This window comes from Acytostelium subglobosum, assembly GCF_000787575.1.
Source record: "Acytostelium subglobosum LB1 DNA, scaffold: scaffold20, whole genome shotgun sequence".
Taxonomy (NCBI): domain Eukaryota; phylum Evosea; class Eumycetozoa; order Acytosteliales; family Acytosteliaceae; genus Acytostelium; species Acytostelium subglobosum.
Window position 1 is genome coordinate 570,620 of NW_012236513.1, and position 22,379 is coordinate 592,998.

At 43.9% G+C, this 22,379-nt stretch overlaps 11 protein-coding genes across 11 annotated transcripts; 8 read left to right on the forward strand and 3 right to left on the reverse strand.

Moving 5' to 3' along the window:
• Nucleotides 1–929: 929 nt before the first annotated feature.
• Nucleotides 930–1,826, forward strand: SAMD00019534_090400 (hypothetical protein; the record flags this gene model as incomplete). The annotated part of the gene is made up of 1 exon (XM_012895929.1): nt 930–1,826. A coding segment is annotated over one exon (897 nt), but the record flags the coding sequence as incomplete, so codon positions are not given.
• A 125-nt stretch (nt 1,827–1,951) lies between these two features.
• Nucleotides 1,952–3,184, reverse strand: SAMD00019534_090410 (hypothetical protein; the record flags this gene model as incomplete). The annotated part of the gene is made up of 2 exons (XM_012895930.1): nt 1,952–2,565; nt 2,650–3,184. 2 exons carry the CDS (start codon nt 3,182–3,184, stop codon nt 1,952–1,954), a joined length of 1,149 nt encoding a protein of 382 aa, XP_012751384.1.
• Nucleotides 3,185–3,680: 496 nt separating this feature from the next.
• Nucleotides 3,681–4,651, forward strand: SAMD00019534_090420 (hypothetical protein; the record flags this gene model as incomplete). The annotated part of the gene is made up of 3 exons (XM_012895931.1): nt 3,681–3,722; nt 3,793–3,898; nt 3,981–4,651. Coding segments are annotated over 3 exons (819 nt in total), but the record flags the coding sequence as incomplete, so codon positions are not given.
• A 558-nt stretch (nt 4,652–5,209) lies between these two features.
• On the forward strand, nt 5,210–6,989 carry SAMD00019534_090430 (hypothetical protein; the record flags this gene model as incomplete). Its single annotated transcript, XM_012895932.1, has 2 exons — nt 5,210–5,814; nt 5,882–6,989. The coding sequence occupies 2 exons, from the start codon at nt 5,210–5,212 to the stop codon at nt 6,987–6,989; spliced, it is 1,713 nt and encodes a 570-aa protein (XP_012751386.1).
• Nucleotides 6,990–7,106: 117 nt separating this feature from the next.
• SAMD00019534_090440 (hypothetical protein) lies at nt 7,107–8,350 on the reverse strand (the record flags this gene model as incomplete). The annotated part of the gene is made up of 3 exons (XM_012895933.1): nt 7,107–7,503; nt 7,598–8,141; nt 8,218–8,350. The coding sequence occupies 3 exons, from the start codon at nt 8,348–8,350 to the stop codon at nt 7,107–7,109; spliced, it is 1,074 nt and encodes a 357-aa protein (XP_012751387.1).
• Nucleotides 8,351–9,100: 750 nt separating this feature from the next.
• On the forward strand, nt 9,101–10,143 carry SAMD00019534_090450 (hypothetical protein; the record flags this gene model as incomplete). The annotated part of the gene is made up of 3 exons (XM_012895934.1): nt 9,101–9,171; nt 9,262–9,538; nt 9,628–10,143. The coding sequence occupies 3 exons, from the start codon at nt 9,101–9,103 to the stop codon at nt 10,141–10,143; spliced, it is 864 nt and encodes a 287-aa protein (XP_012751388.1).
• A 1,461-nt stretch (nt 10,144–11,604) lies between these two features.
• SAMD00019534_090460 (hypothetical protein) lies at nt 11,605–14,677 on the forward strand (the record flags this gene model as incomplete). The annotated part of the gene is made up of 3 exons (XM_012895935.1): nt 11,605–12,230; nt 12,335–14,238; nt 14,340–14,677. 3 exons carry the CDS (start codon nt 11,605–11,607, stop codon nt 14,675–14,677), a joined length of 2,868 nt encoding a protein of 955 aa, XP_012751389.1.
• Nucleotides 14,678–15,880: 1,203 nt separating this feature from the next.
• On the forward strand, nt 15,881–17,267 carry SAMD00019534_090470 (hypothetical protein; the record flags this gene model as incomplete). Its single annotated transcript, XM_012895936.1, has 3 exons — nt 15,881–16,026; nt 16,093–16,692; nt 16,760–17,267. Coding segments are annotated over 3 exons (1,254 nt in total), but the record flags the coding sequence as incomplete, so codon positions are not given.
• A 513-nt stretch (nt 17,268–17,780) lies between these two features.
• SAMD00019534_090480 (hypothetical protein) lies at nt 17,781–19,034 on the forward strand (the record flags this gene model as incomplete). The annotated part of the gene is made up of 1 exon (XM_012895937.1): nt 17,781–19,034. The coding sequence occupies one exon, from the start codon at nt 17,781–17,783 to the stop codon at nt 19,032–19,034; it is 1,254 nt and encodes a 417-aa protein (XP_012751391.1).
• An 80-nt stretch (nt 19,035–19,114) lies between these two features.
• SAMD00019534_090490 (hypothetical protein) lies at nt 19,115–20,632 on the reverse strand (the record flags this gene model as incomplete). Its single annotated transcript, XM_012895938.1, has 1 exon — nt 19,115–20,632. One exon carries the CDS (start codon nt 20,630–20,632, stop codon nt 19,115–19,117), a length of 1,518 nt encoding a protein of 505 aa, XP_012751392.1.
• Nucleotides 20,633–21,019: 387 nt separating this feature from the next.
• On the forward strand, nt 21,020–22,304 carry SAMD00019534_090500 (hypothetical protein; the record flags this gene model as incomplete). Its single annotated transcript, XM_012895939.1, has 3 exons — nt 21,020–21,207; nt 21,278–21,980; nt 22,041–22,304. Coding segments are annotated over 3 exons (1,155 nt in total), but the record flags the coding sequence as incomplete, so codon positions are not given.
• Nucleotides 22,305–22,379: the final 75 nt, after the last annotated feature.

Sequence of the window (22,379 nt, forward strand, 5' to 3'; positions counted from 1 at the left end):
TTTTTAATTTGAATGGTTTGCACACACACACAACATTGCTTCTCCATCCAACAATCCATCTATCCTTTCATTCTAGAGGCGAAAGAAAGTAGTAGGTAAAGGTAAGTCCTTTCATTATTTGAAGTTGTTGGTCACACCCCTCTGGTGTGCTTGCCACTACCTCACACCAAGAGTAATAACACGCACACACACACTACTCCAATTCATTCTTTCATTCATTAATTCAAGCTCGCCCAGACCAGACTAACAACACAACTCACCACTACCACCTCATACATCCAAACCAAGTGGGGGTTGTTGTAGTAGGTGTCCATCCCTAGTTTGGTTAGTCGTCTCACATGACTGGTTGACCGCCAACAATATTAATACACGACATTATCATCACTGTTCACACTTTGTTATACTCAAACCAATTCACTGTTCCAATTCATACACATATATACAGATACACTCATAATTACACATTTTAAATACTGAAGGACTACTTGAAGTCGTCATTCTTTTAAAGTACATATTTGTAAATTCCCTCGTACTCTACCTACAACTACAATAACAATATTCTCAAACAAGAGAGACTAGCAAACTCAAACTCATATCAAGATATAATTAATTACATCGGACTGATACACGTATAACCTTAATCTCCGTATTCACCACTCACACAAACTCCCCCACAAACCACCATTCGTCTGTGTTGTGATCGACCACATACACACCAATTCAATCAATCAATCACTGGAAACAGTACTCCAGAATCAATCTTGTAATCAGTAACACATCTTCACTATCCAACGTCCAACCAATCATTCAAACAACCAACTCACTCACTCACTCACTCACTGAATCAGTCAATCAATCTATCTCTATTTATATATACACAACAATAACACTATCAAGATAATCTTGTTATTCGAATAACCAAAGAATAATATACAAATATGTTGGAAGCAATATCTACAATGCTGTTGGACAGCATCGATCAGAGACTACCAAATATCAACATGGATATAGAGGGCGAGAACCACAAGACTGTAAAGGATATGTGGTGGAAGCTACTGTATACTCTGTTCACGGCCACAGCCATCGGATACCTATACGCCAAGAGAAAGGACAATAGAATGTTCCATCTCATCAAGCCCATGCCAGTCATCATTCTCGGATACGTCGTGTTGCTCTGGTGCTCCGTCCATAACATCCCTATCAAGTCACTGTGGCAACTGATAGTGCCACACAACCCCTCGGACTATGCCATCTACGTGTCGCTTGGTCTGTTCCTCTCGGCTATCGGTGACCTGTTCCTGATCTGGGACGAGGCACTCATTCCAGGTATTATCTTCTTCCTCACTGCGCATCTCTCTTTCATCCTGGCGTTCACTGCCGATAGCAACAGTCTGTCTCAGTTCTTCACGCCACTGGTCGTGCTGTTCCTCGTTGCATTCAACATCTTCTTTGTCTATCTGTTCGTCACACAGCTAGTGCCAGTGTTTAACGAGAATACCAACAAGCGTCCAGTTGCTGTAGTCCTATTCTTCTACTTTGCCGTCATCCTGACAATGTGCTACACTGCCTCGGTCAAGGCGTTGACCAAGATGGTTGCCCACTGGCATCTGAGTGCAAACTGGTCAACACTGGCAATATACTCATGGTGTGGCGCTATTGGTGCAGTGATCTTCTTTATCAGTGACCTGATGATTGTAGTGCGCGAGCTCAATGCCCTCAAAGCCAACAAAGTGTCAACATTCAGAAAGTTCCTGGGCAATGGTGACGTGGGCATCATCACCTACTGGGTAGGCCAATTCTGTATTGCACTCAGCGTGGCATCGATCTTGTAAAGATGATTAATGAGTGAAGGCTTCATTGCCATCCTAGATCCTTTACATACTATTATATACTTCACTTTGGAGCATCATACTGCTCTATATTTAATAAACTCGCGCGAAATACATCGATACTATATTACAATACATGTTGTTGGTTTGTTGCCGTCCATTGTCTTGGCCACTTCCACTGGACCATGGAAGTTGGTAACATAGCGAATAGTTGATTTTCCAGACCTCCTAGACACACGGAATGACTTGTCCACATCCGTTCCCTTGTAATGAATATGATCCTTGTTGTAGCGTAGGTAGAGGTTGGCTACATTGGGCATCGCTGATACCATCAGCTTGATATTTCTGTGCATGTTCACATTCCAATCAATAGCATAAGGATTGATTTCTCGATGGATATGAACTGATTCAAGACTATTGTTGAATCGATAAGTGTGGCCATCCTTGTGTAAATCGATATAGCTGTCCTCTGGTATGAAGTGAACATGCTTGACACTTGGCGGCATACTGATGAATCGTTTGATCTCTTTGAATGTGAGAGTCAGAGTGTGGACATTGCTTGGTATGAGGTTGAATATATGCTCAAATTGCTCGCCAAGGTCTAGCTCTGTCAGCGTTTGAGGGAACATGCCCTCGATTATAGGCTGTCTAAACCCATCCATCTTCAATCTTGTCAATGACATCATGTTTGTGAAGTACAAGGGTCCAATGTGATAGTCAATGCCAATGTGCAGCTCTGTGATTGTTGGTGGAAGTTGGACTGAAAATATGGATGATGCCTGTATCCCTTTCAATGTTTTAAGTCGAATTGGTAACACACCTTCTCCAACTCTCTGGTCGAATCGATGTCCAACTGTCAGCGATGTTAGAGTCGACGGTAGTGAACCCGGCTGCAATATTTGATTGAATGAATGGCCCAAGACCAATGACTGCAACGAGGGCGGGAGTACACCAGGTGTCAAAGTGCGATCAAATGAATTGCCAAGTACAAGTGATATGAGGCAGGGTGGTAGCGATCCAGGCTTTAGACTCTGGGCAAAGTGATCGCCAAATGTAAGTGATGTGATAGACTTGGAGACGATTGGAAGAACCTTGACTCTTCGGCTGCGTGTGTTATTAAGTGTCAATGAATGAATGGTTGAGGGAAGTTCACCAAGAGGTAGTTTGAATCCAGCTGCCAACTCCAATGCCGTAACAGAGTCTGGTAACAACCCATTGGTGATTGGTTGGCTGTGAAGAATGAGTGTTGACACTGATGCAGACACCAATGATTCTCTTGTGAATGTGATTGTAGGTGTTTGAACAAACACCGTCTCCAACTTATGTCGCTCCCTTAACAGTATCTCCTCTAACATCTTTAAGAAGGTTGAATGATGTCTCTTACATGTCATACCAAATACGATCTTGTCCGCATCATCATATAATAGCATTAATATATACTTCAATACTAGTGGAGGTAATGATTCCATTTCATTGTGTATTTGAAAGATTGATTGATTGAATGATTGAAGTTGACATCAAGAATGAAAGGATGTGTAGACTGATTGATTGATTGATGTGACCTGGAACGCCACCTCATTCTCTGAATGTTGAAAGACTTTGAACTGTTTTACATTCTTTCCAACATGGAATCATTCTGTAGAACAATGATCTTGAATGTGTATTTGATTGACACTCTACCAGGTATAACCTTATACTTATGTTTAGTAATCAATCAATCTAGTTAAATGAATTGAATGAACAAGTTATTGCGATGAAGGGCTCACTCTTGACCATTTCCCATTTTCACGGAAGCGAACGATTCAAACAGATAGATAGTGATATATAAATATATAGATACAGACAACAACAATGCCTTTGATAGTAATGAGTGGTCCACCCTCAAGTGGAAAGGTAATGAATGATCATGTATAGATTATGAATGAATGAATGAAACTGACACATTAGTATACGATCGATATAGACAACTAGAGCCAATGATATATCAAAGCACTTTACAGAACTGGGCAAGAAGGTCATTATAATCAATGAAGAGTCAATGCTCATCAATAAGAATGCTGGTTACAAAGGTATGAATGGAGACAGGCACAGATAGACCTCGCAAGGCAGACTCACTCATATACTCAATCAATCAATCAATCAAATCGTTAGACTCTGTATCAGAGAAGATGACAAGAGGAGCATTGAAGGCAGCAGTAGAGAGAAGTTTGACAAAGGATACAGTTGTTATATCAGACTCTTTGAACTATATAAAGGGATATAGGTATGAGTTGTTCTGTATTGCAAAGGCGGCAGGCACTCGTATACTGTTGGTCTACTGTCTGACACAGAGGGAGCAGGCCAAGCAGTGGAACCTGGCTCGCGACCCTGCCACCGCCTTCACAGACAGTCTGCTCGACGAGCTGACCAACCGATTCGAGGTGCCCAACCCCAAGAATCGATGGGACTCCCCACTGTTCACGCTGGAGCCCCAGCATGAGCTGCCATTCGACATGCTGCACAAGACGCTGTTTGAGGTGCAGGAGCTGCGTCCGAACTACGCCACGGCGCCCCAAGCGCTGTCGCCCACCAACTTTGTCCACCAGCTCGAGGCCGTGACGCAGGAGATCGCCAACGTCGTTCTAGACGCGTTGCAATCTTCGTTGCCGGGCGACAAGATCAAGGTGCCTGGTACAGAGAAGCGCGTGGCACTACACAGTCGACTCAATGCTGCTGAGCTAAGGAATCAACGTCGACAATTCTACAAGTTTGCTCAACTACATCCACCTCAACAGAATCAAATAGCCGAATACTTTGTAGACTTCTTAAACTCTACAAGTTCAGGAAGTAGTTAGTTAGCTAATACATAATTGATTGATTGATTGATTACTCATGGATGATTGATTGATTGATTGAGTGTTAGAGCGAAATTTACTTCAATACCAGCCATCTTTACAACCCGATAAACAAAGGTTGGCATCCCATCATTGGCCCGATGATACAGGAACAATCGTTGTTCCCTATTTCACCTCCAGCCGACTCACCAAACACAAAGATCAGAATTTTGAGTGAATGTGTGGGGTTACTTTGGCCCCTGTTGATCAGGTTCGTTGGACATTCATCACACAACACGATGCCATCAACAGGCATAAGGTGCCTTGGGGCACACCAATAACTCAAATTTCCACACTAACACACAATCACAACGAGTGTGGCGTTTGTTTAAGACTGTGTGTCGCCTGGTTGAATGGATGTATGATGAATGAATGGATGGATGTTGTCCATAGTCTCAACCTTTGACAACTTGAGTATTCACTCTCTATTTCTCTCCCTATCTCTATCTCTCAAACAAATACACAATTGTTATACACTACATACATAATAACATTTAATAGTATTAAATGTTTAGAACAACTAGATATATTATAAATACACCAAGATGTAATAGTAGTGTTGTAGTTGGAAGACTGCCACTGCCACTGCCACTGCCACTACTGCCTCAGCCCTTGCTAGCAACAACTTCCACATCACACTTCTCCACCACAACCACCACACTTGTAACAAAGACACCATCTTCACATTTCACAACAACTACATCATCCCATCTTCTGCCACTGCCTCAGCCTCATCATTCAAACAGATACTCCTATCTCAACTACAGTACAACAAACATCAACAACTCGAACGATCGAACAAACTATAACAACAACAACAACTCAAACAACAACAACAACAACTCAAACAAGGACAACAAGGACAATAACAACAAAAAGAATGGTAATGGTGGATACAAGGTAATGGTACCATTGTTGGCTGCAGGCTTTGCCATTCCACTTTGTATATTGGCTGTTAATGGAAATGGAACAACACCGCCCAATGTCGATGTCCAGAAGATCTACGCCAACAAGTCTACATCAGAGTTAATCTTCAACTATGTCATCCTCAAGATATGCAGCATGAAGATACTCTCTGACAATGGTCTATTCATCATTGAGACTGCTCAGAAGTATGTGTCTATCCCTCAATCACTCATTCAATCATATATACTAACTCAAACATTCAATCAATCTTAGACTTGGACTAAGCAGACCATTGTACTGGGTCGTCAGGAACACGTTCTTCAAACAGTTCTGTGCTGGAGAGACTATTGAGGAGACAGAGGAGTTCACAAATAGATTGAATCTACAGGGTATTGGAACGATATTGGACTATAGTGTGGAGGATAGTGAGGGTTCGCCAGAGTCGTTTGATCATGTGGCCACGATGATCAAGCGCACCATTGCCATGGCAGCCAAGCACCCCGAGAAGTCATTCAGCTGCGTCAAGGTCACTGGCCTGACCAACCCCAAGCTGCTCGAGAAGCTCAACACAATCATTGCCGCACATCCCAAGTACACGGCCGAGTTGCTCAGGGACCCCATGGCAGTGTACTCGCAGGCCGGCACATTGTCGCAGGCCGAGCTGGTCGAGCTGCAGCAGCTGGTCTCGCGTCTCGACTCCATCTTCTCTGAGTGCTATCGCACCAATGTGCCGGTGCTGGTCGACGCCGAGCAGACCTACTACCAAGCGGCCATCCATCATCTGGCAATGGCCTTCTCAGTCAAGTACAACACCAACAGACCACTCATTTACAACACCTACCAGATGTACCTTGTACAGGGACTGGACACGCTCAAGGATCACATGGGCCTGTCCAAGGAGCAGTCCTTCCATCTGGGTGCCAAGCTGGTACGTGGTGCCTACATGAGCAGCGAGCGCAAGCGCGCACTTGAACTCGGTCTCGCCGACCCCATCCAGCCCACCATCCAAGAGACGCATCACAACTACTTCACAGCGATGGAGCTGTTGCTCAAGGAGAGCCCCAACGTCGGCGTGATGTTTGCCACACACAACGAGCAGTCGATCCAGTTTGGTGTGGACAGGATCAAGCAGCTCAACCTGGATCCCGCCAACCCCAACCTGCAGTTTGGCCAGCTCTTTGGCATGGCTGACTTCCTCTCGTTTGGCCTCGCCAGCCAGCACCAGCGCGTGTTCAAGTACGTGCCCTTTGGACCAGTGCAAGAGACGCTGCCGTACCTCGTGCGCCGCATGCAAGAGAACCGTGGATTCGTTGGCTCCAACAGCGCCATCGAGACTGGCTTGCTCATGAAGGAGATCAAGAGGAGATTATCAATCTTCTAAAGGGAGTGAGTGGCGTGACGTGACGTGCACACATCTGATCGATCTAGATATATATATATAATACGCATAAAGACTTAGACTTATGTCCATTCAAACATCAATACATTCATTATATCTCTATTGAGCTGGAGCTTCCTTTGTAAGGTCCTCCTCTGTTGGCACGAGGATCACCTTGCCAATGTTCTTGCGCTGCTCCATGTACTTGTGAGCCTCGCCAGCCTGCTCAAAGGTAAACTCCTTGCTGACGATCGACTTGAGCTTGCCTTGATTGTACAGCTCGATGATGTCCAACATCTCCTGTCGCAACATCTGGACGAGCACTGGCATGAACATATGACCCAAGTGCACACCAGACACAGTCTTGTTCTGATCCATCAATGACATTGAGCTGAATGATGGTATCTTCCAGTATTGCTTGAGTATATTGAATATGCTCCTTGTTGATCCATTCACCATGTTGGCAGCGCCAAAGATAACCAGATGTCCACATGGATTCAACATGTCATAGCTTGTCCTATTGATTGATTGATTGATTAGGGAGGCGTGTGTGTTAGTCTAGTCTAGTCCAGGGCCATGGCAGGACATTGCCAAGTACACCAACAACATACTTGAAATCACCAAGTGGATCAAGGATGATGTCAAGGCCACGCTTTCCTTGTGGCTTGTCTTTGAGTATTTCGGTGATCTCTGTCTTGTAGTCCTTGGTGTTGTAGTCGATGGGATGAGTGCATCCAAGGTTGCGAATAAAATCATGCTTGCTGGCTGATGCAGTACCAAACACTGTGACATTCTCGACAGTCTTGAGCAACTGGATGGCGGCAACACCAACTCCACCGGCGGCCATGTGCACCAGCACTTGATCACCAGGACGCACGCGGGCCACGTGGAACAGCATGTGATAGGCAGTGAGGTAGTTGACAGGGATTGAGGCGGCCTCGGCAAATGACAAAAAGTCTGGGATGAGGAACACCATCTCTCTGTTGGCCACCACAACCGAAGCATGACCGCCAAACTTTGTCATTGCGGCCACACGCTGTCCAACCTTGAACTCAGTCTCATCTGCATTCACCTCTGTGACCACACCAGCCACCTCATATCCCACTACACAAGGTAATGGAGGTGCACCTGGGTATAGTCCCTGTCTTGCCATCACTATATTCCAATCGTCAGTCACTCATTCATTCATTGGATCAATGATGTCTCGACACCAGATGACAACATTACATACATTCAGAGAAGTTTAGACCACATGCCTTGACAGCGATCTTGACAGTATTTGGCTCTAGAGCAGGGTCTGGACGCTCACGTACCTTGAGCACATCATATGAGCCATTGGCTGTTATAACTATTTCTTTTACCATTATTATTTATGTTGTTAATATGTATATTTAGTTGTATTTGATCAATGAATGTATGAAGATAGATACTTGTGACTTGACTTGTTAGACTTTTGAACACAGTCTCTCAATGTGACGATAGTAGTTGTTGTCATTGCCAGAGAACGACCCGAAGAAGTGTTGGTCGATTCTTTTCGAACATAGATTCAGCCCAAGACCATTCCCCAATGCCCATTCATTAATTAACCCCCATTCTAAGATATTAATGGAAACTATCCTTTAATGTTCAACAAAGATAAACACAGGTGCCTTGACTGACATCACCATGGTCCTTGAGGAGGAATTGTGTGTGTGAATGTATGTAGTTGGTTCTCTCTCTCTCATAACCATTATGATGATGACAGTCAAAGATTAATCTTGATGATTGACAACAATAACTTCAGTTAAACTTATGCATGTGATTGACCTACTTTTTCATCTTATCTATCTCTTTCCAAAAAAGGAATCGCATGATTCAATTTCAAATTCAATAACGATTATCGGAGGATGAATGAATGAAATGAATGAATGAATGAAGGAGGAATGAATGAAGGTGGTTGGGTGGGTCATGTTTACAAAGGACCAGGATGGTGTTTGTTGTTATTGTTGTGTGTGAGTTAATGAAACTCAACCCATCATCCATCAATCAAGCATCCATCAACCAAACATCAATCTTTCATTCACTCTTATCATAATTATAAATTAATAACTACTATACATACAATATATACAACAATGTCATTGAAGGGAAAGACTATATTCATTACAGGTGCATCAAGAGGCATTGGAAAGGAGATTGCCTTAAGGTATGATCATACTCAGATCATCGCAATGACAGAAAGTGAAGTGAAGCGCAAACTCTAACAACAACACAATGATCATATCATATTGTACAGAGCTGCTAAGGATGGTGCTAATATTATTATTGCCGCCAAGACTGCTGATACCAACCCAAAGCTGCCAGGTACTATCTACTCGGCACAGAAGGAGATTGAAGCCGCTGGTGGTCAATGTGTTGCATGTGTCTGTGACATTAGAAGTGAGGAGCAGATCGAAGCTGCTGTTCGCAAGGGTGTTGAGAGATTCGGTGGTATCGATATCCTCATCAACAACGCCAGTGCCATCTCTCTCACCGGTACACTCGAGACTCCATCAAAGAAGTTCGATCTCATGGTATGTTCGATCCATTGATTGTGTCGTGTAATGCATCACTCACTCATTCCAATCACAATCAATCAATCAATCAATGTCAATCAATGTAGATGGGCATCAACACAAGAGGAACATACTTGACAACTCAGAAGTGCCTGCCATACTTGCTAAAGTCGTCGAATCCACATGTGTTGAACATCTCTCCACCACTTAACATGAACAGCCGTTGGTTCAAGAATCACACTGCCTACACGATGGCCAAGTATGGAATGTCCATGTGTGTGCTGGGCATGGCCGAGGAGTACAGAGGCCAGATCGCATTCAACGCCCTCTGGCCAAGAACAGCCATCTTCACCGCCGCCATGGAGATGTTGGCCGGACACAGCCAGGAGATCAAGAGCGAGTGCCGCAAGCCTGCAATCATGTCGGACTCTGCCCACTGGATTCTGACCCAGCCACAGGCCAGCGTCACCGGCCAATTCTTCATCGACGAGGACATTGTCAGCAACCGTCTCGGTGTCAAAGATCTAGACATCTACGCCTACGTCCCAGGTCACGCCCTCATGCTCGACTTCTTCCTTGAGGAGGAAGGATATGCTCATCAACAAATGAAGTCCAAGCTCTAAAGTACCAAAGCTTTTTTTAGACATTGACATTGACATTGATTGGTTTGATGCGACTGATTGATCGAGTGATAGATTGATTGATTGATTACAAGATGGGGAATAATGGTTTGATCGATCGGGGAGGTGAGGGGATTCACAAACTACGGAGAAGGAAGCAGAACCAGGAGATGGAAGCGTGGTGTAAGTCGTCATCATCAACAGACAATGGCGATTGTATCATCAATAAAGACCACACATTCACACCTTTGGTGTGTATGGCAAGTGATCAATCATTACTCAGTAGGAGTGTATGTAAAGACGATGTTTACTAGAGCGTGTGTTAGATTTAGCAGATGGTTTCTTCTAGCACACACTCATACATACATACTGTGTATGTGATGATGTGTTGTCCTCTATGGAGATAGATAATCACTTTTGCAAAGGGCTGAATGACAACTCATCATCACATACCCCTCCTTCAGTGTTGTGTGTATTAATACACTTCCGATCTGATGTAGTCACTCACACACTTTCATTCACTCAGCTACCCCCACTCCATCCAATCAGAATCCCTTTTGGATAAAAATAACACAACAGATATGACCCAAAAGCGATGGCATCATCACACAACTACCTGGTAATCATAACGAAGTATACAACATCGTCACACTCACGGTGTGTATGATGAGCTGCAAGAGAGTATGCTTGAGTGTGTCTTCACAACGAAAGGTCGCTCACCACATCCATTTTTTTTAATATTTTGATTTTTTATTATTATTCAAATGAGTGTGTGTTGTTGATGGATGGTTGACAACGCTTGTTTTGAATGAGTGTGTGTGATAAATGATAGTGATGGACGGATGGATAGATGAATGTATGCAACGCTCTCTCACAGAGACAAAGTAGTCATTTATTTGCACGATCTTTGATGTGTTTTTGTTTTGTTTTTGTTTTTTTTTTATCTCACAACACAAACAAGCTCAGCGACAGTGCGCCCGCCCGCCTGCTTGCCAGACAGACCCAACGCAAGACACACCCATCCAACTCCTTCTTCTCTCTCTCACTCTCACTCTCTCTTTATCTATCTACCTCACACAACTATTGTTTTAATCACTCTCACTCTCTCACACACTTCTTCTTTACTTTCTATCACTCTCGTTGTACCAACAATCAATCAAACAAACATAATAATACATACCATCATAATATTTATATATAAATATATAAATATATAAAATCATTTATAAATTTATTCGACTGTATTAATATATACATTATTTATTTAATCAATACAGTTAGTTAGTTGGCCAGATATTATTATCTCTCAGGACAATCAATCATACGCACACATCAACACACCCTTGTATAGCTATCACACAGACACACTCAATCAATCAATCAACAATCAATCAAACAGACAGTCACTTTGGAAGGACACACACACACGCCACATAACAGACACATTGAAGTCATTCGAAAATGATGAATCCAGAGTCAACAACATTACATCAATCAACGTCATCGATGACCGAGATCAAACTGGAAAAGAATGATATGATCAATGGTTATACAAATGGAAATGGTCATATCCATATAAATGGAAATGGTAGCAGTAATAATAATAATAACAATAACATTAATAATAGTAATAGTAATAATGGCAGTGGGATCGATCTCGTGCCAAGTCCATTCGACACTTCAGCCCTGACCCGAGGAGGTCCGCTCTTTAGCGATATTCTTTATACATCAGCATCAACATCATCATCAATCAACACACATCAAATGCCTTTTCTGCATCCACATATCGTACCATCATCTCAAATGCCATCATCACTGCCGGCACTTAATGCTGACAGTCAATCAACATCGACAACAACAACAAATAATAATAATAATAGTTCGACATTGAAGTTATCAACAAATAACAATAACAATGGTACACTTAATAATAGCAAGCAGGGTCAGAAGACTGGACGCGAAGATACTCTGACCTTCCCACACAAGAAGACTCGCGTCTACCTCTTGGAGAGCAGCCATCGCTTCAACTGGATACCATACTGTTCCAGCTACTGGCACAAGATCAACAACACAGACAGTCAACAATTACTGTAAGTTTGGAATGTTTGATCGATCAAAAGGTCCAAAAAGGACCCACATGAGGCTAGGCTAGGCGAGGCTAACCCCCACCCACTCACGCACCCACACAATTTAGCGACCCTCCATCACTTCGAGTCAACGCAGAGAAGGGATTCCAGTTCTCATCGGTGGACAATGCCTGGGTGTACTATCGCAGGAATCACTTCCAGTTGAGCGTGACGGTGCAGCACTCGTTCAAGTTTGAAGAGGCCAAGCCGACGTTGGAGATTGGCGGCAGCAGCTGCCCGGTCGAGGGCCTGTACATTAGCATTCGCGGCATCAAGCACAACAACACTCTGGCGCCGACGGACGAGGTCGAGGTCGGCCTCTACCAGACAAACTCAAAGCGCGAGAAGTCCGAGGAGAAGGCGCCGCCCGTCATTGCCATGACGTCCACCGAGCACGTGACGTTCACACGTCTGCACTTCCGCAAGGCCACCAACAACAACGCACGCAAGCACAAGCAGCCCAACCCTCAGCAGGAGTACTTCCGTCTGGTGATGACTGTGTCGGGCCGCTTCCAGGGCCGCGACTACTGCATCTGCTCCTACATCTCGGACCCGCTGATTGTGCGTACCGGCCATCCAAGTGACTCACAGGCGTCCGCCAGCGCCGAGCCACTCACGCCCTCATCCTTCAACGAGCCCGACTCGCCCATGTTTTCATTTTCCGCTACGCCTGCACTGGCTTCGTCGCCGCGCACGCAACACATTCTTCGCCACAGCAGTGGCGCATCGCCACTCAACCACCACATGTCCATCGATCTGGCCTCTTCCTCATCACCGGCACAACCCATCGTACCTGCCAGCAATGACTCTTTATCATCCAATATGCTCATTAACAATCAACAACAACTTCAACAACAACAGCAACAGCAGCAACAACAGCACGGCATGCACCCACTGGGCATTCCTTCGTCAGTTGTTGTTGTTGGACCAAACAAACAATCATTGCAACAGCAGATGCAGATGCAACAACATGTGGTTGCGCAACAGCAACAACAGCAAATGCAACAGCAACAGCAGCAACAACAGCAACAACACTTCTTGCAACAACAGCAACAATCAATTTTGAACCAGCTGCACCAGCAGCATCCTTCCTTACTCTACTCTATACATCAGGACGACATCACCGGCGCACGTCCTCTCAAACTCCCCACCCACCCACTCCAACAACAAAGCAGCAGCAACGGCGGCAACACCCCCTTTGGCATCCCCTCGCACCCTCAGATGGTCGTCACTGCCGCCCCGCCACAACAACAAATGCAACACATTCCACAACAAGCACTCAATTGCTTGACTTCAACTTTAGATCTACCTCAACAACAACACATCTTCCAACAATCACCCAACCCATCACCCTTGTCTACGAATGGCGCGACACCTACGTACCAGGACATGACGCCGCCACCATCGTCCGTGTCGGGAATGGACGAGTCGGCGAGTCTGTGGAACCAGAACGAAATGGGCGGCCTGTACCATTACGGCAACGTGGGCGTCAACAATCCGAACCCAGCCGAGTCGCTGTCGGTCAACGGCAATGTGTCGATCACGGGCATTATGTTCACGCCGTCGGACGTGCGTGTCAAGACCGAGATCCGCCCAGTCGACACGTCCGAGCAGCTGGACAACATCAAGCGTTTGAAGCTGTACGACTACCGCCTGATCAAGCCGTGGACCGACACGACCGGCGTCACCGAGCCGAACGACCGCGGTGTCATTGCCCAGGAACTCCAGACCGTGATCCCGGCCGCCGTCAAGCAGACGGGCGATCGCTCGCTCAACGACGGCACTGTCATCAAGGACTTCCTCATGGTCAACAAGGATGCCATCTTCATGGAGAACATTGGCGCCACTCAAGAGCTGTCCAAGAAGGTCGACAACGTCGTCATTGAGCTCGACATCCTCGACAAGAACAAAGAGCAAGTCATGAGCAAGGTTGATGAGCTTGAGCGCGAGATTGAGAAGCACAAGAGGAGAAGTAAGTGTCCAGCCCCCACCACACCCCGCGCCCCACCCACTATCCCAGACACTAACAAACTCAAACTCAACCCTCAAACTCAAATTTCAAACTCCAAACAGAGAAATACTTTATCATCGCAGCGATCGTTGTGGTAGTGATCGTGCTGTTGCTGATTGGTACCTCGTTGTTCTTTGGAATTTATAAGCCCAAGTTTAGTAATCCATTGTCGGACCCTTCGTCGCCAGACTATTTGGCCACGAGTGGTTCTTGCGATGGCTCTATGGCCACGGCCAACTGTACGGAGAATGCCACGACGACGCCATCAACGACGGGTCAAGTCACACTGCCTCCAACAACATCCACCACCTCCATCTCCACCACCTCCACCACCACAACTACATCCTCTCCCACCACATCAAAGTCAGTACTTCTCGAATCAATGGGAGAAGGATCATAATCTACTCATCCTCCACAACTTGGCCAGTTGCCAATCACAATTCAATCAATCAAGTGGTGTACATATACATTTATGCTTATAAGCTTGTAGCTTGTTTGTTGTAGTAATTTAATTTAAACAAAACAATAATATATCGTCATCATTTGATCATGGATGCTCAATTATTATTATTGATTCATTCGCTCATTAGATAGATTCATCGACAGCCATCATTAAATTATATATATCTCATAGTATTAGTTGTTTAATATTATTCATCTAGGTTGTTATGCTTGTATTTTGATTGACTTTATATATTGCTGTGAAGTTTTTAAGAGATGGGTAAAGTGATCATGGTTGGGTCTCATCAGTGTCTAAGGTGTCTTCAGATGGTTCATCCATACCACCTGGACGGTTTGAGGAAGTGAGGATATTGAGTGGTGCTACTATGGATGACCGGGAAACGCCATTGGTGGTAGTGGTCTGAGCTTGGTTGTTGTTCTCTGAGCTAGAGGTCATTCCAGAGAGGTCATTGTTGTTTACAGTGGTCATCTTTTTAGAGTATAAATATTTATATATATATAATGGAGTGGTCAGAGTGTATAAAAGGTAGTGTAGAGATAATATATCTTGGCAAGTGGCTATGAACAGAATCACCGTTACTAGTGATCTTGGCCTTTTTACACCAGCTAAATTTTGTAACTTGTAAAACATTAATTAATTCAAACAATTATTTTTTAAAAGAAATGAACTTTTAATATTTAAAAAAAACTAATATTAATAGAAGAGATAATAAATATTAATAAATGGAAATAATAAAATATTTATAGTCATAGTCGACACTTTGGCATATAATTGATAAATCAAAGTAGAGACTGTGTAACGTTGGTATTTAAGGTTCATTCTTTTTATGATGAGAACTTCTTACATTTGTTTGAATTAATTAATGTTTTACAAGTTACAAAATTAAGATATTTCCCTATTGTCTAGAACACTTGGAATGTTAATTTCAACCACGACATTGTTATTGTTATTCCATCTATTGATGAACTACCATCTCATCGTCTCTCCATTTCATCATTAATGTGTTGGCGCCAATCTTCAAGTTTTTTTATGAATGAAGCACTTCAAACTTTTGAATTATATTTGTATTTCATTCGATAGTGATAGAGATAGAGATATAGATATAGATACAGATACATTAGAAGAATAAACTTATAAGATATGTCATCAGAAGAGATTGAAGAAAAGAGGATCAATGAGGAGTATAAGATATGGAAGAAGAATACACCTTATTTGTATGATATGATCATCACTCATGCATTGGAGTGGCCTTCTTTAACAGTGAATTGGATGCCTTTTAAAACAACGTATGTGTCTTGATTGATTGATTGATGAATGATTGAGTAATACTAACATAACAATCATTCAAATAGTCCCGCCAACAAGCAGTACTCTATTGAGAAGGTTGTGTTGGGAACACATACATCGGATGCTGAACAGAATTATTTGATGGTGGCAAAGGTTCATTTGCCAATTGATGGCGCATCGATTGATGCTATAAAGTATGATGATCAGAAGGGCGAGGTTGGAGGTATCGGAACGGTCAGCGAGAAGATTGAGATTGTACAGAAGATCAACCATGAGGGAGAGGTGAACCGCGCGCGCGTCATGCCCCAGAACCACACAATCATCGCCACCAAGACCGTGTCGTCAGAGGTCTACGTGTTTGACACGAGCAAGCATCCAAGCGAGCCAACGCCCGACGGAAAGTGCACACCCAACCTCAAGCTGCTGGGCCACCAGAAGGAGGGCTACGGCATCTCTTGGTGTCCCATCAAGGAGGGATACCTGCTGAGCTGTTCAGACGATCACACCATCTGCATGTGGAACATCAATGGCGCCACCAAAGCATCGAGCACTCTGGACGCCGAGAACATCTTCCACGGACACGAGTCCATCGTCGAAGATGTCGGATGGCACTACCACCACGATTCATACTTTGGTTCAGTTGGCGATGATCGCAAGCTCATCTTGTATGTGTAGTTTCCATCACCTCACATTCAATGACGACTAACCATCCACTAATCAAAACAATCATAGATGGGACACAAGAACAGGAACCAAGCCATTGCACACTGTTGAAGCACATACTTCTGAAGTCAACTGTCTGTCATTCAATCCATTCAGTGAGTTCTTGGTGGCCACTGGATCGACCGACAAGACTGTGGCACTGTGGGACATGCGAAACCTGTCTAGCCGTCTGCACACACTCATCTCGCACACGGACGAGGTGTTCCAGGTGCAGTGGTCGCCGCACAACGAGACGGTGCTGGCGTCATGCGGATCAGATCGCCGCGTCAACGTGTGGGATCTGTCTCGCATCGGCGAGGAGCAGAACAACGAGGATTCTTCGGACGGTCCCCCCGAGCTGCTGTTCATCCACGGCGGTCACACCAGCAAGATATCAGACTTCTCGTGGAATCCTCATGATCCATGGGCCATCGCGTCTGTGGCCGAGGACAACATTCTGCAGATTTGGCAGATGGCCGAGAACATATACAATGACAAGGAGGAGGATGAGAAGGTGTCCCTTTCAGAGCTGGGCGAATAGAGGAGTAGTAGTAGTCCACAAAATGGTATTATTCATTCCATGTACTCAATAAATACATTGCAAGGAATCCAAAGATTGGATCTTCATTATTTTATCCGCTCACGATCTAATCAATCAACTAAAACACTTCAAAAGAGATAGAGAGATAAGTAGATGGAGATGGACAATAATGAAGAGGAGTCAACAAGGGGTTGTGAGAAACACAAGTTAAAGATAGAGATTATTTGTTTCGATTGTGATCTGTTGTTGTGCTCTGTTTGCTCGGTGAAGGGACACAATGGTCACAAGATTGATCATGTTGTCAACATCAAACAGAGTATCAACGAGATGGATACCGAGTCATTATGGTGCACATCAAGATTGAATCATCTTTGGACAACACTTCAACGTTATTCAACAACATATCAATCATTGCAAGAGACACATTCAGAGGTGACTGAACACTTTAAACAGTTGATCAAAGTGATCATGGCTCAAGAACATCGAGCAAAGACACCGATCAATCAACAGATGGCACACATTCAAGCAACAATCAATGAGATCATCAATGAGATCAAACAGATCAATCATATCAACAACAACAACGCTTTGATGTTGACAACTGATGATGGTTCAAGTAACAACAGTAATGATAATGATGATTGCTCAACAGAGGAATTCACACAATTGATTGAATCAATCACAACATGCACATCGATCGATGAGTTCGCCAAGAGTGTTGCCGTTGAAGACAACCTTATCAACAATGACAATCAGACACAAATCAATGATCATGAATTATTGTCAATGATCGGTCGTCATGCCAAACACATGAAGATTGTACCATACGATAAGGTACCGCAAGCATGTCAAATTAACGTTGATGTCGAGCAGCTGAGTCGCGTCAAGAAGCAGATCGAGGCAAGCTTTGTACTCATCAACGAAGAGGCCCAACGACACGAGTATGATGGCCAGATAATTGCATTTAACTCAGAGGGAGGGGGTATCTCATCATTCTCACTGGAGACACTCAAATGGACACCGATCGAGACCAAATTTGAGGAACTACCGGAGAATTCCTATCACTCGTCGGTCTATGCTCGAGGTAGCATCTATTCATTCGGAGGATTATTCCTCCCGAACGTATACACTCGCTACTCATTGGCCGAGAAGAAGTTATATCAATCATACATTGTCGGAGCAAATGGAGGATTCTTTATATCAGTTTGCTTCGATGGCGAAAAGTACATCTACCTCGTTGGTGGAGCCGACTTGGACAATGAGCAAAATATCGTGTTATCATTTGATCGCGTGGATCGCTTTAACATCGAGACTGAGCAATTTCAACATGTCGAACAACATCTTAACTTTGGTCCTATGGCATACTCCACAACGTTCTTCCACAACAACTTGCTCTATATTGTGAATGGATATGACATTTCATCATTCAATGTCCAGACTAGGGTACACACCAAGATTACCACCCATGAAGTCAAACATCATACCCACAGTTGCTACGATGGCATTGACAATGTCTACACCTTATCAAAATCGCAGTTTACACGATACACTCTGTCCACCAAACGTAGATCTCAACTTCGTAGGAGTCCAATTAATCTGGAACATTTGATGTTTGTGTATGATGGAACCGGGGGCATTCTAATCATTGGTGGCACAGGCAAGAATCACCGATACTCCTTTCAAGATAACACATGGACATTGCTCAATGATAATGATACTGTTGTCAAACGTTTAATGGATGGAATTTGTTTGATCCGCGACTGATTGATTGATTGGTCGCAACACTTAAATAAAGTGGCAATTATACATCCTATATAAATATTGTGTTATGATTAATTGTTTGATTAGACATTAACAATGTACATTTTATTGTTGGGCAACAAAGACAGGATCATGGATTGATTGATATGTCTGAAGCTACAATGGAGTTGTTGATCATTTCGGGAAAGGTCCAAGTGGTAGGTATTGACATTTGGAAACAATCTTGAGACCAGGGAGAAAATCTTTAGACAAATCGTATTGTTGTCCATGTTTTTTGGTTTCACAAAGAAATCGACGCTAATGTACAAGTGATCCAATCTGCGCTTGAAAGGAGTTGATGATTCGATGAGATCCTCCCAGGACACATTGATGTGGACCTCCTTCAATGATTCACCAACTATGGCATCACAATAGTAAAGATGATCCAATGAGGAGAGGAACAGCGTGTTGAGGTTTGGAGGGAGCACAACTTTACCAACATCAACCATGAACTCTATGCCCAGAACAAGATGCTTGAGTGAAGCTGGCAATGTGCCTGCAGGCAACGGATGATCGAACATTTGTCCCAAGTCCAGGTCAGTCAGGGCATTGGGTAGTACGCCAACAGGTATCATTGTTTGGTAGTTATAACCAAAGGTAAGATTCAACAATGATGCAGGCAACACTCCAGGTTTGATGCATTTGTTGAATGATTGACCGAATTCCAGAGTGGTTAAAGATGGTGGAAGTACACCTGGTTCGATGTCCTGATTGAAGTTTGAAAAGTAATGGAACGCCAACAAACGTAGAGTCTGTGGAAGGACACCAGGCAACAACTTGGCAGTGTGTCCGTCGCCCAAACACAGGCTGGTTAGAGTAGGCGGGAGTGCTTGTGGACTGAGTGGAGCTATTTGTTTATATCCTTCATCTACACCAGCCATTTTCAAATAGAGTATCGAAGGAGGAAGAACTCCAGGCGTTGCCGTGAGAGGGGAGTTGCCTGCATTGAGCTCAATGAGTGAGTTTGGCAGTAACCCCGGGGTAATCAGATCCGCAAAGTGATCGCCAAGTATTAACGCTTTGAGCTTGTTACCCAGCACGCCATGTACAATCTCTTGACTGAATTGTTTGCCAAACTCCAAATAAATGAGTGAGAAGGGCAGAGAGCCAGGGACCAGAGGCTGATCAAACCTTTTCCCAAAGATCAGTTCGGTAAGCGACGATGGTAGCATCCCAGGGACTAGAGGCTGGTCGAAGTATTTACCAAAGGAAATGTGAGCGATTGAGTCGGGTAGGGAGCCAGGCACGATTGGTTGGTCGAAATGGGTATGAAACATAAGAATGACGAGGTGATTGGGGAGTGATCCGATCGGCAGCATCTTATCAAAGGAGAGGCTAAACACCAATTCCGTGAGTGACTCGGGTAGTGTACCAGGCTCGATGCCATGGTTGAAATCATAGCCAAGATCCAAAGAGGTGATTGATGATGGCAGTGTACCATGCTCCAACTTGCTGTTGTACTTCTCACCAAGGTTCAATCTAGTGAGAGTTTCAGGTAATGAACCAGGTATTATAGTAACATAATCATCATCTAATGTTAATGATTGAAGTGTTATATTCATAGATGATGATCTATCAATCAGATTGAATCGTGATTGAAACTTTGTTATTGTTGAAACAATTGTATTATATCTCTTGCAAGTGAGTGCGAAGCATGCTATATCAATGATTCCATCTTCTTTTTTCCTATCCAGTGTACTCAGTATAGACTGAATGATCAATGTTGGTAGTTTATCCATGATCCAATATCCATTTGATGACAAAGATGTTGAAAGAATGAAGCTTGAGCAAAGTTCAAACAAAACACAATGCCGCCAAAATTCAAATTTTCTCCGAACTAGTAAAACATTGGTTGTCTTCATTCAACTTCATTCATTAATTCTACTTCCACAACTACAATTACAACAACACATATAGACATAATATAGACTTATATATACCCAATAACAATGGGAATAAAAAAGTTAACAGAGTTGATTGAGGATAATGCTCCAACATGTTTAAAGACAAATGAACTAAAGAATTACTCTGGTCGTATTGTGGCCATTGATGCGAGTACAAGCTTGTATCAATTCTTGATAGCCATCAATACAGAGATGGGTGCATCATTGATGAATGCCAATGGTGAGACTACAAGGTATGTCATGTTATCAATCAACATCAATCATATTCACCTATTCATTCATACGTAACTAACTCAAACTCAGTCATTTACAAGGTATGTTCTACCGTACTATCAAGCTAGTCTCTCGTGGTATCAAGCCTATATATGTATTTGATGGTAAAGCACCTGTATTGAAGAGTGGAGAGTTGGCCAAAAGATATGCAAGGAGAAGAGAGGCACAGGAGGCTTTGGAAGAGGCCAATGAGACTGGAACCAAGGAGGAGGTACAAAAGTTTCAAAAGAGGACAATCACAGCGACAAAGAAGCAGAATGAGGAGTGTCAGAGACTGCTCAAGTTGATGGGCGTGCCCATTGTTCAGGCGCCCTGCGAGGCTGAGGCACAGTGTGCAGAGCTGTGCAAGGCGGGCAAGGCATGGGCCACTGGTTCAGAGGATATGGATTCTCTCACGCTGGGCACACCAGTATTGCTGCGTAGACTCTGTATCTCGGAGAGCAGGAAGCTGCCCATCTTGGAGATAGAGTTGTCGCGTGTACTGGACTCACTGGGAATGACCAGAGACAAGTTCATCGACCTCTGTATCCTGCTCGGCTGCGACTACTGCGACACCATCAAGGGTATTGGACCCAAGAAGGGCTTTGACCTCATCCAGAAGCATGGCAGCATCGAGGAAATCATCAAACATCTCGACAAGACCAAATACCCTGTACCCGAGTCCTTCCCAATCGAAGAGGTTCGCGAGCTATTCAAGAACCCATTGGTCACACCAGCAGACCAGATTCCAGAGGTATATTACAAGATCAATGTCCGCCCATTCACTCACTTACTCACTCAATCAATCACTTAGTTCGAATGGAATGCACCTGATGAAGAGGGTCTGAAGAAGTTCTTGGTGGATGAGATGGGATTTGCAGAGATTAGAGTGACTCAAGGTATCGAGAAGTTGAAGAAGCATAGAGATAGTGGAGTGCAAACAAGGATCGACACATTCTTTGCCGTGTCAAAGAGACCTAGAGAGGAGGAGGACAAGAATGTCAAGAAGAAGCAAAAGACCGTGGCCAAGCCAGGCAGGGCCACAACAAAGAAGCCAGCAGCAAGAGGCGGGAAGAAGTGATCGCCTTCAAGCGTGTTGAAGCTCTCTAGAATGGATATATGGATGGACGATGATGATGGATTGAATGAATGA